At 31.9% G+C, this 14,358-nt stretch overlaps 1 protein-coding gene across 1 annotated transcript in view; it reads right to left on the bottom strand.

Annotated features, from left to right (window-relative positions):
• LOC120325946 (dynein beta chain, ciliary-like) overlaps positions 1-14,358 on the bottom strand; it is an 87,687-nt gene that overhangs the window by 70,256 nt on the left and 3,073 nt on the right. Inside the window, exons 8-30 of the mRNA XM_078111380.1 lie at positions 13,102-13,293; positions 12,608-12,711; positions 12,015-12,140; positions 11,789-11,939; positions 11,071-11,273; positions 10,497-10,681; positions 9,601-9,787; positions 9,049-9,233; positions 8,156-8,375; positions 7,431-7,592; positions 6,822-6,993; positions 6,128-6,282; positions 5,883-6,044; positions 5,299-5,454; positions 4,824-4,957; positions 4,482-4,625; positions 3,612-3,912; positions 3,183-3,242; positions 2,765-2,919; positions 2,155-2,311; positions 1,629-1,820; positions 991-1,200; positions 505-637 (exon numbers count right to left, since the gene is read on the bottom strand). Of these exons, the coding sequence (XP_077967506.1) occupies positions 505-637; positions 991-1,200; positions 1,629-1,820; positions 2,155-2,311; positions 2,765-2,919; positions 3,183-3,242; positions 3,612-3,912; positions 4,482-4,625; positions 4,824-4,957; positions 5,299-5,454; positions 5,883-6,044; positions 6,128-6,282; positions 6,822-6,993; positions 7,431-7,592; positions 8,156-8,375; positions 9,049-9,233; positions 9,601-9,787; positions 10,497-10,681; positions 11,071-11,273; positions 11,789-11,939; positions 12,015-12,140; positions 12,608-12,711; positions 13,102-13,293 (3,846 nt within the window). The remainder of the gene's footprint in view (positions 1-504; positions 638-990; positions 1,201-1,628; positions 1,821-2,154; positions 2,312-2,764; positions 2,920-3,182; positions 3,243-3,611; positions 3,913-4,481; positions 4,626-4,823; positions 4,958-5,298; positions 5,455-5,882; positions 6,045-6,127; positions 6,283-6,821; positions 6,994-7,430; positions 7,593-8,155; positions 8,376-9,048; positions 9,234-9,600; positions 9,788-10,496; positions 10,682-11,070; positions 11,274-11,788; positions 11,940-12,014; positions 12,141-12,607; positions 12,712-13,101; positions 13,294-14,358) is intronic.

Below are 14,358 nucleotides of genomic sequence, written 5' to 3' on the forward strand. Positions count from 1 at the left end.
ATATACTGCTAACACCAATTTTAAAAAATATTATTATGTATGAAATATCTATTCAAATTCCTATACTATATATATAATGGAGTATTTTTGTAGTGCAGTTCTGATTTTTTGTATACATATTCTTACATCACGTTATATTATGATATATAGCGATATATATAACGAACTATGATGTAACACATATTGGTGATACCCTATATCAGATACATAGATTTTTAATTACATTATCTCTTGAAATCAAAAACCAAACATTGTTAAACATTTAATATACCATGACATCCACAAAATTGAAATTCGTCTAAATCAGTTTTGAGACTGTGATTCAGGTAATATTTTATTTTTTAATCATTCTATCATACAAGAGGTGGATATCAGTATTACATCTGCTATTTTCAATATCAATGCACAAGAAACCTCTTCCGTGGCTATCATGATCAGTAAGACAAAATTGGGTATTTATATTGTAAATCAGGTAAAATTAAGTAACATAATATTTTCACCGACCTGTGACTCTTACAAGCTGTTTCCAATGCCTTGTTCTCATTGCTGGATGATTTAAATCTTTAACAAGAGGAAGACATTGTTCAATAACAATTGTTGATTCAATCATTCCTTGATAAACATCCCAAGCTGCAACCTAAAATTTATAAAATTCAGTCAGGAAAAAAAGTATTTGACTTGCTTAACACTTTTTTACAGTACAAACACAAATAAATAATTATACAATAATATATTAAAATGTATTGCAATTTCCCTGTGCATCTAATTACCGTATTAATACCTTCTATCTAACAATGAAAAGCAACTAATGATACATACAGCAAGGTTTATTGAGTGGTATTTTTTCCTTAGGCATAGCCTATCAAATTTGTTGCATTCCATGTAATGGTAGAATTGAAAAAACAATCAACCAAGGCTAACCAGTAAGATACTGTGTCCAAAAATTCATTGGATAGAAATCTGGAAAAGGGGTAGATTATATCAACATACTTCACTCGGTAGCAATTCAATTTGTTCTTTTTGTCTTCCAGTAGCTTGTTGTAACTGTTTGACATCAATTTTTTGCCAATGTTTCAGTTTCCAGTCTCTCTGTTCTGCTTCACATAATCTCTTCTGTTCCCAAGTCATCTTCAAATTTTTCAAATCTCTCTGATATTGAGGCAAAGCTGAAAAGTTGACAACCGCTGTTTCGAGTAGTTCCTGTATAAAAGTGATATGAGTTTAAAAAAAAATTCGGGCATTTGGTGATAAGTAAAAAGTAATATATGAAATAATAAAATTATTCATGTGTTCTCTGTGGAAACAATAAAATTGAAGCAAAAATATGTAATGAAACTAGAAAAAAAAAACGATATAGTATGTGCAATGTATGAAATTAATAGAAAATAAAAATCAAACTTATATGATTACTCACATACTGAGTAAAACTTACTATTTTTCAATTACCTCATTGTTAGAAAAATAGCTTTTATATCACATAGTATTATAACAGAAAGAATCAATGTTTTTCATTGGCAACATTTCTACTATTCTATATTTATTTAGAGGAATATATACACTGAATTTACCAAATTTTTCAGTCCCTTATGGGCATAAAATATGAAAAAAATAAATGAATTGACAATCACCTGTAACTCAATTAAATCTTGAGCCTCTGTTTGCAGAAGACGTAATCTTCTCGAAAATCCATCAATGGCTTCAGTTGCAGAATGAATCGGACAATCTCTTGAGAATACTTCTGATGATCTTAACTCAGAAGCAAGTGCTGCAACACGATCTCCAAATCTGAGCAAATCTCTAGTAATACGAGCTGATTCCTCCTGAAAAGTAGAATTGGTGAGTTTTCTATTTTTAAATGAGTATTTTACTTTCACTATATTTTGACATTCTTTTCAGTTTTATTGTGTTTGTACCAAAATTGCATTAAACAAGACTCCGGGAAAGCAGCCACTGATAGGACTCCAAATGTTAAGAACAGGTTCTATTTGTTTCGGACACACTAACAACGGGTTCCCTCATTTCAGTAAAAGAAATATGTCTCACTACCTAAGCTGTATTAACATGACAAGCCTTACATAAATCTAATACATAACTTTTTAAAAATTGAGACTGACTAAATATGGGTGGATACTTCAATAGAATATAAAACCTCACCTGAATTCTTGGCCCCAATCTTTGTTTTGCAAGTGATACTTTTGTTTTGAGATGATTCCAGCGATCAGGAGCTGAATCAAACATTTGTTGTGTTTCACCAGATAATTTCATGTCATATTTTTCAAGAAGATGAACAGTTCGATGCATGACAGAAAATCTGTATATAACAAATATATTTCATAAAATGAAAAACAACTGCTAATCAGTAATCACTAATTTGCTAATCACCGCTAATCACTAATGGCAACATAGTGCACAAACATCACACTAACAGATCAAAATTTGCTTTTCAATCCATTTTCAAACATGGAAAGTTTATTCCATTTCCCCATTGACACAATGGCTTCCTGGGCAGAGCCTTGATTGAAGCAAAATGTATGGGTATAAATACATTGTATAATAAAAAATTAGTGCTTTGGTTTAGATATGCTACTATCACAGTATGAAGTTCTCAAATTTTAAATCAAGTCAAGACAATATGGTAAATTGTTAATCATTCCCTAGTAAATGGTGACCTTTACCCCTTGATGTAACATTATGAGTAGAAAATTTACGATTGTTATGAATCCATAGTCTTGTCAGAAAATCTCACTCCTAAGCTCCTACTTACCTTTCCTCCATATCTTGTTGTTGAGCAGATACTTCATTAAACAATCTCATCATCTTCATGAATGAAGCAGTATCTCTCTCTTCACCTGTTATACTTTCTATCTCAGGTTCTGTTCGAGCCAAGAAGTCAGCAAGAGTATCAAGAGAGTCAGTGACCTATGATAATGAAATTAGCGATAATATTAATTTAAACATTTTATAAAAAATTAAAGCTGTTATTTATCAATATTGAATGGACAAAAATGTTATAAATAAAGAATGTAAAAATAACATTGTACTAGAAAGCACAATTCAACTTGAATTTATGGTAGATCTAAGGTTTTGATAGTCTATTGACAAGTAATTTTAACTTTCCTATTTGACTTCGATACTACTGATGCAATAAAAAAAAACATTATCAACCATTAAAATGATCAAACCTGATCACAGAGATATTTTGTAAAAGTCCACATCCATTTACTTGCATACGTTGTGAGAACCTGAAAGTGAAAAGTTAAAGTATTTAAACACATGATATTCAAATATTTGACAACTTGGAAATACTTCCACTACTGAAGCATTAAACCATTTTTTTATATTTTAATTTTCACAGGTTCGGTGGTTGACACATCATGCGAAGTGTCAAGAACATGACATTGCACCTATGATTTCTCTGGAACAAATAACCAGTTAACTATTTTCATACCAGACATGGACTGGTAACTGAACAAGAGGCTGAGGTTTACCAAGTAATACAGCCAGCTTTCTTCTCTCTGGGGATAAATAGGATAGTCCTATCTTCTCCTCATCTAAATACTTACCATTACATATTAAGCATTTTGAAAAATGAAAATGCTTAAATAAAGTACCTGTTTAATAGGCTGAAAATTGATGTTCAGCCATCCCACGATACGAAAATCAGGTAAAGACGAGATATTATCTCTTGCTGATTTATAAATGCCAATCTCTTCATCAAATTCCGCAAGGCCAGGTATTGTCGATTCCATTCCAGCATCTGAAGTACTTGCAAAAGCCATTTGTTTTCCTCCTGTACTTTGTTGACCTAATGCCATGGATCCTGTTCTTGTACCTGCATTAGTTCGATGAGGAGTAAGGAACGCTCTTTCTGCTTCAGTAACTGCGTCCGGGCTGTTGACAGAATATCTGGATCTGTAATATAAAGGGAGTAAATAGAGACATGTTGATCTGTATAAATTAAAGACAGTAAATTAAATCTTTTATATCACATATCCAAAATCGTTACAAATGATCACTAAATGAATTTTTAATTTTGTTAATTGCTTTATCAGTGCTTTATACAAGTATTGCTGAATGAAGAAGTTTAGATGGATACTGGTACTTACATACAGCAGTTAGGACCTAAAAAAGTGGACCGAAATGATAACTTTTTAGTGGATGCCCATAATTCCAATTTAGGCACTTAAATAGTACTTTTGTATTTCTAATGATATGGAGAATGGGAAAACAACCAATATCTACAAAGAGGTACCTATTTCTCCTATCCAATTCATAGACAATTTACCATGCCCTAAATATGGGATGGAATTTGCATGAGTTGGAATCACAAGACTGTCGGAATCTGTAACATTGAGTTGCAACTTGTGAACTTCAAAGGCAAAATTACAAAGTCATGATGAAAGATAATATAATGATCAAATTCATAATCGTGGCATATTTTAAAATTTTTGTGAGATAGTAAAGTATTAAGTATTTACTACCTCTGACCGGTTCCACTTGTTATTTGACTAATTGTTTTGTGAGTTTTCAGATGAGATTGTTTTGATGCTCGTAGAGGATTAGGTGATGGTCGCCCATTCAAAAAGTCTTGAAATGAAAGCTGTACATCTTGAACCCATAAAAATCTGAAAGTTAGAATAATGTAATTAAAAATAAATGTTGTAAATGTGAATGCCTGCACAAAAATATTAGCACAGATTTCAAATATAATAACTATTGCGATATTAAAAAATTCTAACGAGCTTGTATGGACAAAACACATAATCTGAGCACGAATTTCACCAATTTAATTTCAACAAAGATTCTTGAAAACACAAACCAACCTGTAGTTGTCAAATATGGAAAGTAGTTCTTTGCATTCAGCTGCATTCTCCATTACAACAGTCTGTATTTCATTTAATATTTCCCAAACATCTTCATCATTGCTCAAAAAATCTGAATATGTACTGGATGGATCCTGCAAATAGATTTAGTTGAAACGATATCGGGACGTATGTTGATAATGTATATATGTAATAATCGCAAAAGTAAACTGCTTTTTTTTTTAAAAAACTCTTGTATATAATTGACAGTGGAAGGTACTTATAGTCCAGTTCATGGTCATTTTTGAAGTTTCTTATTTTTAGCCAGTACAAAAAAATTCCAACAAAATAAAGAGAACAAGATGAACATACAGTTTTACTAGGAAGAAAAGCCACTGGATACAATCAAGTTATAAAACAACGACTCTTAAAATTACTAGTAAACTAATAGATTTAACCATTTCAAGTTCTCATGCCTGCTTTAGTTAGCACTTACAGTTAATCTGTTGACTAGACTTGCTCGTTTCAGATAATTATTCAACCAAGTTCCAATTGCATCTTCAACATTATCAACAGATGCTGATCTATCCATAGGTGGTGAAAAAGAAACTGTTTGTTCAACCAATTCAAGTCGAATAGTCAGAATTGGTTCCTGAAGAAATATAAAGATTAATTATAAAAAGATGTTTTGAAAATGTAACAAAGTCAGATATATTTTGACTTTTCAATTCCTCAAATAACAAATTTTCAAAAATATTACATTTATATTTACATTATTGTTTCATGTCATGATTTAACAGCCGACAGCCATCTCAAAATTCAAAAGAGCATTTTTGAATTTGACAAATTTGAGTCTTCATTCATAAAATACTCTCATTATACTTAACATACATGAGGGAAATGGATACAAAAAGACGAAAGATAAAGAAATACAACTAATTAATATAAGTGTTTAATTGTGAATAATTATTTTAGGAAATATGACATATATTAGATTACCTAAACAGAAATTCATTGAAAAAATTTTCCAAATCTAAAACATCGACTATATGTCATATGACAGACAATTATATTTCCTACCAGAGGTTGAATCATCAAACTCTCATCTGTAGCTGCCGCAGTGATTGTATACATTGCATCCAGACTCGTCAAGATACTATTCTTTAATGCAATCAACACAACTGCATCCATCTGTGCTGTATATAGCTGCCAGGCAGGGGATGCAGCACTCATTTCAATCGCCTGAAGTGTGAAAACACATTTCATGAACAAAACATTACTTTATGATGTATTATGGAGATGGTAGATGAAAGATATAAAATTACCTCGAAAGAATCTTGAAGCAATGAATGAATATCAGAACCAGCTGGAACCAGTTTATTCTTGTATTGTTGATCCATTTCTTCTTGTAATGTCAATAATTCTTTTAAACTATGAGAAAGATTTCTTGTCTTGTGACTTGTAAAAATTCCCAGTTCACCTAGAAAAAATTATTGCAGATACCAGTAATAATATTCAACAATGATGAAACGAGAATATCGGTCAGAGACTGAAGACTTATCGATCGAAAGTTAGGGGATCCCCAAAACAGCGCTCTCACTCCATAGTGACATCTTGTGTCCCATCACTAATTAATTAATAACTCGCTAATTATACGACATAATTCGCCCAAAATCAATAGGCTTCTGATCCGAGATATGATGAATGCACATGCAAAATCTGGAGCAGATTCAATCTCGCTTTCATGAGATATCACGTGCATCTAACAGACAGACAGACATACAGACAGACAGACAAATACCTATCAATATACTTACCGATTAAAAAGTTTATTCTCCTTGATGTAAATGGCTGTTAAATACTTAAAAAAAATTTAAACAACCATCCTTGGCCTATCACTATCTGAAACTTGAATTCAAACATTAATTTCGAAGTGTTGCCTATGTTCATGGAATGCCAGATTCTATTACAGGAGAAGCCTATATATCAATATTCGCATGAGTATTCTGCTGTACACACCTTCTGACCAAGATTGAGCAAGTTCTTCAACTCTTGCCCAGTTATTATGAACTCTTGTCAAACTACGATGAACGTCTTCACTTATCACTGCAGTTACTTTTTCCAAATAATCTTCTAAATCTGATGAACACCACGTAACTACTTCTTTTCCTTCCAAAATAAGTTCGTCAACCTATATAGAACCAATTTTATTATTTGAAAGTGCAGCAATCATTTATATAAAATAACCCTTATTAAATATTACGAAGATAAAAAAAAAGCTACAAACATCTAACACGTTTTCCTGAAAACTGACATATAAAAATGATTACCTGTATATCCGATTATGTGTTCTTTAATAAAAAAAAATAAAGAGAGATCAAAAAGTGAATGAAGCAGAATTTTTTTGAGGTTAAGTAAGGTGGAGCAATAAAATATAATTCAAAACACTAAAAATGGAACATAAATACACAAATTTTTCCACATTGCAGTGTAAAGATAGAATCAGTAGCAATATCAGTAGGTGCGCCAAAACCATTGAACAATTTCTTGACAAGCAAAAAAGCAGTCTGAAACATATATACTGACTGAGAGTATGAGATATTTTAAAAAAGCACCATAACTACATACCCTCCTCATTTTTCCTTCAAACAAAAGTAATTCATGTTGTTTAAGACTCTTGATAATGTGATTATACTTGGATACAACAGTATGAAGTCTTGTTGCTTGCCTGTGTAATATACTGCTGTCAACTGTTCTCAACAGTGCTCGCACTGAAGCTGGAATTGGAACCTGAAAAAAATCATACAAATTCATAGAATATTTTTAATTTAGACAACCATGGGTAAGAAACAGTGAGAATATGATATTGCATGTAAAATTAAATCAAAATAAATTTATACAATTTAAGCAAGAAGACGATGTCAATTACATCGCACTAGATATGGGAACATATAACATAAATCAACGTGGTTACTTGTCTTAAAGGGTGTAAAAACCCCTTAAACAATCTCAACATTTGACTTCGCTGACGTATTTGGCTGTTTGACAACATAGTATTTTGATTTAAAGTTATCCTTTGAGGGAACTGATTTGAAATTCTTGGTTAAAGACTTGATTTGGACTTTTTGTTTCAGTTATAGGTTTATAACACCCGTTTCCAATTTTCCCAAGTTTCTCAATTTTACATTTAGAAATTTTATTTCAATCATTTTTCCAATTATGATTGGCTTCAAATTTTATAATCTAGAGTGCAATATAACCCTAAAATCACTAAAACTGTAAAACATCGCAAACAAGAACATTGTTGAAGCAAGCCCCATTTTTTCAAATCAAAATTCAAGGCCACTACCAACCTCATATGGTGGTTGTCTCAGGTATTTGATATCCCTCAACATAACAAGCAATTTCTGATCAAGATTGACTTTGATTGCAGTTGCTCGTTCCCTTGGACTCGATGGTTCCGTAGATTCATTGTTGTTGTTGATATTTTCACCGTCATTCAAGTTGTCAGACTTTTCTGTTTCCAATATCCTTTCTTCTTCAGGGGCAAGAACAAAATTTTTCAATTTATCCCTAATAACAAAATTATATTTTTTGTTGAAAACCTGTGAAGTTGAGTTCAAGGGCATTTTACATAAATAGGCTTTATAAAAACAATGGAAATATAGTGGGGACATTTTCTTGGCCTCCTTGGTTTAAAAATTTTATACTTCACTAGAAAGGGTCTAACTGACAGAAAGTGAGATAGGCCTACAATTTTTAAGATAGCAAAAGATGATGAACTCAAGAGCATGAAAGAGTAAAAAGGTTCGAAACTCTAAGCCTAAACACTTTTTCGAACAATCTCTTATTATTATTAGTTTAAGTAAATCATCAGAATCTATCAACTGCTTTCAGAATACTCTTTGTCATATATTTTTATTGTATTAGAAATATCTCACTAGCAATCACAAACAACATTTAAGCAATGAACTTTTGCACACAATGATCAAATTTAATAATGCTTTTATCAATCTGCCAATTACTTACTATTCATTAGAATAGATCGTCGATTTTTTCCAGCAAATATGCACTGATAATTACAAACTTCATCAAAATATTACGTTGAATGAATGCACAGTTGAACAAATGAAATAATTGCCAAATTCTCTTTTTCATGTGGTAGGATAGGCTACATAGATAATTTTTTTAATAAAAAATTTTCAAAGCAGGGTCACTCAAAAGTAAAGTAAGCTCATCTCTTTACCTTATTTCTGTGTCAATACTACGACTCCAGGATGCAAGTAATTTGGTTTCATATTTTTCTAATTCATTCATTGCTTCTGTGAATGCATCTCGTAACAACCATCCTTTATCACTTTCTATTGCATGTGGACAAACAGCCCTCAATTTTCCCATTGGTATGCCGATACGCTCTTTCAAGGCTCTTATCTATAAACACATAAAATATGAGCGAAAAATTTCAATTCTAGTGAATTTCGCTCAAGGCAAGGTTACAGAGACTCATTCAGAAATAAAGGAGACTGATTCCTGAATAAAATTAAAAGTGAAAAGTAAGGTGCCCTGAAAGAATTATTTCACTATAATATATTGCTATCATTTTATTTTTATTTTTTGATAATATCAGGATTTATAGAAAAATTTTTTTAACATTTTGACCATTATTTATTCCAGTCATGATTTTGGCATAAAAAACCCTCTTAATAAAAGATGTAATTTTGTCATTTTAAAAACAGGATAAGTAAATAAGTACATCTCAAAAACGTTATTAACCATCAAAAATTGCTTGAACTCTTACCCAGTACAATTTGCTGACAGTAGGTGGCATATTTGCATGTTTCGGAACATCTTTAACATTTGTTTGAAACAATTTTTTGACAGATTTAAACTCATCAATTAACTCTGTCACCAACTGTGCATTTTCTGGTGCAAGATCTTTCTGCAGAAGCTCTCTCGCACTGATTCCTTCAAAAACTTCAAGAACCCTATAATGAAGATATAATGACCTTGAAAAAATATCTTAGATTATTATCTTTGGTAAAATTTACATTGGTAAATGGGGCATTTACTGGTAGTGAGTTATGTTACTGTAAATGGCTCAAACACTGACCTAGAAAATAGTTTTGAATTTGTATTTAGCATTGAATAGGTTGGTAATCAAATCAAGAGCTTATTAGAGCTTAAATTCTGTTTATTTTCGTGATAAATGGCAAAACAGCAATTGGTCAATTTATGAGATGCTTGAAACACATCTTCACATAAGATACGTAGACATACGAATGTACTGAATTTAAAACAATGACTGCTTCTCACAATAATTAAAAATGAAAGTTATGTAAAATCCTGAAAAATGAGTATTCTCTGCATTGATGGTCTGTCAAACTTTACCAATAGCTATACATGTTCTTGAATAATGTAGCAAATGTGTGCAGTGCAATGGCGTAGCGGTTAAAGCGTTACACTCAACTGAGTTGTCATTGCAGATTACACATCTCGAGTTTAAGGGTAGGTACTGCTGGAACGAAACTTTCAAATCCTTTCAAATAATAGTAGCCACCGTAATTACATATTGTGAGATATCAGTGGCTGTACAGGGGTGTACAATAACTGTGTATGTTATTAAAATAAAAGTATATATATCTTCATGAAAATTAGGTCGAACCTTTCATTTACAATTAAATGCCCAAAGATTACCTCAAATGTGACATAGGATTAGGGCATATGCTTAGGGATTTTCTCAAAACTCCTGCTAATCTACGTTCCAAAGTCTTGATAACAGATCTGTAGTGGAAAAATGCTTTCTCAAAATGTTGTTTGTCATCGATGGTCAAAACATCTTGATTTTTCTTTGTGAATTCTCTGATTGTTTTCATGAACACCTGGAAATAAAACATCAGAAGAAAATAAGATTGTATTGAATGAATATATTACTACTATTCCATAGACATAATTTGGACTTGATCGGGCGTAATTACAAATGGAATATTGCAACTATCTGGAGTTACTTATTAATAATTATTGCCAATATCAGTACAGGATTGAGAATGTTAACAATGTTGCATGCTATTAAGTGGAATAAATCACAATATATGGAACATAAGGTATAAAAATATCCCATAGAGCTCAACAGAAGTCAATTCAGACTCAATCTGCTTCAATATTTTAATAGTTTGTGGTACTTTTTCAAATTGAATAAATCTAAAGCATTTAGAATAATTAACTAAACTCATTCTTCGATTTTAAAAACCTCAAATATAACAAAATCTACCTCATGAATATCATTCACAAGAGCATCCAATGCTCGAGATCCTGCTCCTCCAACTCTCGCTGCCTCTTCTAAAGTGTTGAAATGTCGAGTCGTTTCAACTAAATCCAAAAGATCATTACATCGTTCCACAAATCTGCTTAAACCACCGAAACATGCAGTGTTTCTTGGAGGCCATGCAGAATCTTCCCAATGTTCTTCTGAGCCTAAAATATTAAATTTGATTAGGATATGCACTGAGTATATCAGTAGAAAAGGCACATAATAAACACACCATTGGTATGATTAGCATGCCATTTAATATCAGTTATCGTATTAATTAGCATCCATTTAGTATTGTTTCTATTTTGTGAGATTAGCTATAATGTATCTTCTTCCCATAGTTAAATCATAGATTTGTTCTAACTAACAATATAATTACGGATTTTAAAACCAATAAAATATGAGACATGGCAAATTTCAGATTATAACAAGTTCTCTATCACAGGTTATCAGCCTTATGTTAAGTATTTGACTGCTTCCCTGGGTGTTTGAATTTTTTCCCATAATATGCATAAATAAGGTATTTATCTGCCATCAAGCACAAAATAAACATGCTAATGGCTAATAACCACAGAATTCCTTTAGTATCAGAGTTGTTGAAGACATTATCCCTCAAAACATTTACAAGAAAGTATCATAATATATCCAATATTCATGATATTTATTACTAACAACTTACCATCCACCTGTGGATCTCCTGGTAACTGCTGAAATCCAGTTGGTCCATACATTTTAGCACGAAACAATACATTATGATCCTTAGGTCTCAGCCTTGTCATACTTGTAACATTAGATTCAAGTTTCTTCTGATTGATCTCATTTGCAGTTTCCTTATAAACACAATTATTATTGATGTTAGAGAAGTTCAAGTATTAAGATTTCATCCAATATTACTTCCATCTTACCTTGAAATCCAAATAAGTTCCTCTGAATGCAGCACACAATCTCAGTGCATCCTTCAATGCAGTATATGAGCGTGATGTATCTTCGAATGGGTTATCACCAACTAAAGATCTTGCTCTGGCAACAACCTTGAACACAAAAATGTTAATAGGTGGTGATTCATACAAAGTAAGAATAAATAAACTAGTGAATTGACGTTGGGAAAGTTTATATCAAATTAATGGTGTACATCATTTTTCAGAATTTTCTTAATTCAGTATATATCGAAAATGTATCTAAATCTAACTAATACATTTTAATTAACTGAGAACTAATTCCGGAAATTTTATTTATTTTCGATATTGTGAATGCTGAAAATTTTTCAATAGTATTATAATCTACTTTTCTGACTTTTTTTAGTCCATGGTGAATAGAATTTTTAAGTTTGAGAAGTTTTATACTAAGCATAGTATCAATACAAAACTGTTTATAATTACAGAACCTATAAAAAAAATTAGAAAATTAAAAAAAAATAATTCATATCAATAATTAATCAATTTAGTTTTGAGCCATTAGAATTGGATATAAATTGGAACATATATAAACCTATTTGTACCTCATTTGACAACATTTGCAGCATATGAGCAAACACACTGACATTGTGATAATAATCTGAATTTTTCCAAATCAGAAGAACAGTGTGCAAAAGAGGGGGAAAAACTAAAAACAAAAGCATAGTCATTGATAAGAAGTAAATATGTACGGTATACTAATACACACAAAATTTTGAATTCAGACGCAAAAAGTATACCAAGAACAATTTACCAGTCACAAAAATGTGAAACTTGCTAATTCACAAATAGCCGTCCATTCCAGCAAAATATATTTTCTACATTCTTTTATTACTTGACTTCCTAATTTTAACAACACGATTTTTCACAACCAAAATCAAAAAAGTAAATGAAAAGCTTTGTAACTTCATAAATGAATGAAAAAACAATCATCAAATAATAGTACCGGTAAATATTCTCCGCACATCAGCACAGATTTAGTACTAATTATACAGAATAAAACTTGAAACTTCATCTTGCATAGTGGGCAATAACAAACCTTTGAGCATGCGATCAAGTGAAGATGTCCTATACATATCTTGAATCCAAGGCAATACAGTTGTGAAACATCTTAGTCGGGATCTTGCTGTTTCTAATGCCATTTCCACTTCAACACGAACTGCACCAAATGACTGAGCATATGAACTATTAGCATGGGTCAAATTCATAAGAATATCCGTGGCAACAGGAGCTGTAAAATAATTAAATACATTGGAAATATTAAACTGAATTAAATACCGGTATGTCAAATTTAATTGGCAACTGCATTCTAAACCAGTGCTCCGCAACCTTTTTTAACTCGCGGCACACTTATAAAATTTGCCAAATTTGACGGCACACCACAACAAATGAAAAATACAAGGTGTAACTTTGTTTTACGTTCATATAACAATGAGAGATTTGTGGTTGTTTTAATGAGCACAATCGCTCTATATTAGGATCATTACGTGACGCGCAATCAATTTTGTAACATGATAACTAGCTTCTAATGCTTTTTCGGAGACTGTAAAAGACGACTTCACAGAGCACTCTTGCTTCTTATTTTGACTTAACAACCGCTGGAAATAATTTATATTTTTGCGTGCATGAACGGTAAGTTTCGTATTTAAGTGGCGCATAAGTTTACTCGGAAACATTGCTTCATTTGAAAGTTGTTCCCCCCAAATAACCCAGACTGGTTTTGGAGTATCTCCGTTACCACAGCAAGAAAATCCATATTTGACGTAATTCTTCCTGTATTTCCTTTTGACAAGTTTTTTTTCCAACGTTGCTTGTGCTAGGTACAATATGTTGCTCAGTATCAGCTGTTCTTTTTAAAAATGTATCCATTTTGCAAAACTTTAACGTTCCTTGACTTTTTTAATCAAAGACCACTGGGCACTGATTCTGCAAACTCACACCTCATTTATATTCGATTACTACACGTGCTATGTTTTAGCCTCGATAATAGGCTTTACAATATACATGCTTGTCATATAGGCCTACTCCTTGTTACGTCACAAATGCACAGTAGGGGGTGACAGGATTTTGAATTGGTGTCGCTCAAGCTAACGTAAAAGCAGGTTAACTTTACGTTAGTAGAGTAGAGTGGTAGACTAACGCAAAATTAACCAGAGATAAAAAAAAATAATTTGTAAAAAGAAGAGAAAAGTTGCAATTCCTGTGCGGCACACCTGGCATCGTCTCGCGGCACACCGGTGCGCCGCGGCACACCGGTTGCGGAGCACTGTTTTAAACAATGCTATGAAAAAAAATG

The sequence above is a fragment of the Styela clava genome, chromosome 4 (genome assembly GCF_964204865.1).
Source record: "Styela clava chromosome 4, kaStyClav1.hap1.2, whole genome shotgun sequence".
Classification (NCBI taxonomy): Eukaryota; Metazoa; Chordata; class Ascidiacea; order Stolidobranchia; family Styelidae; genus Styela; species Styela clava.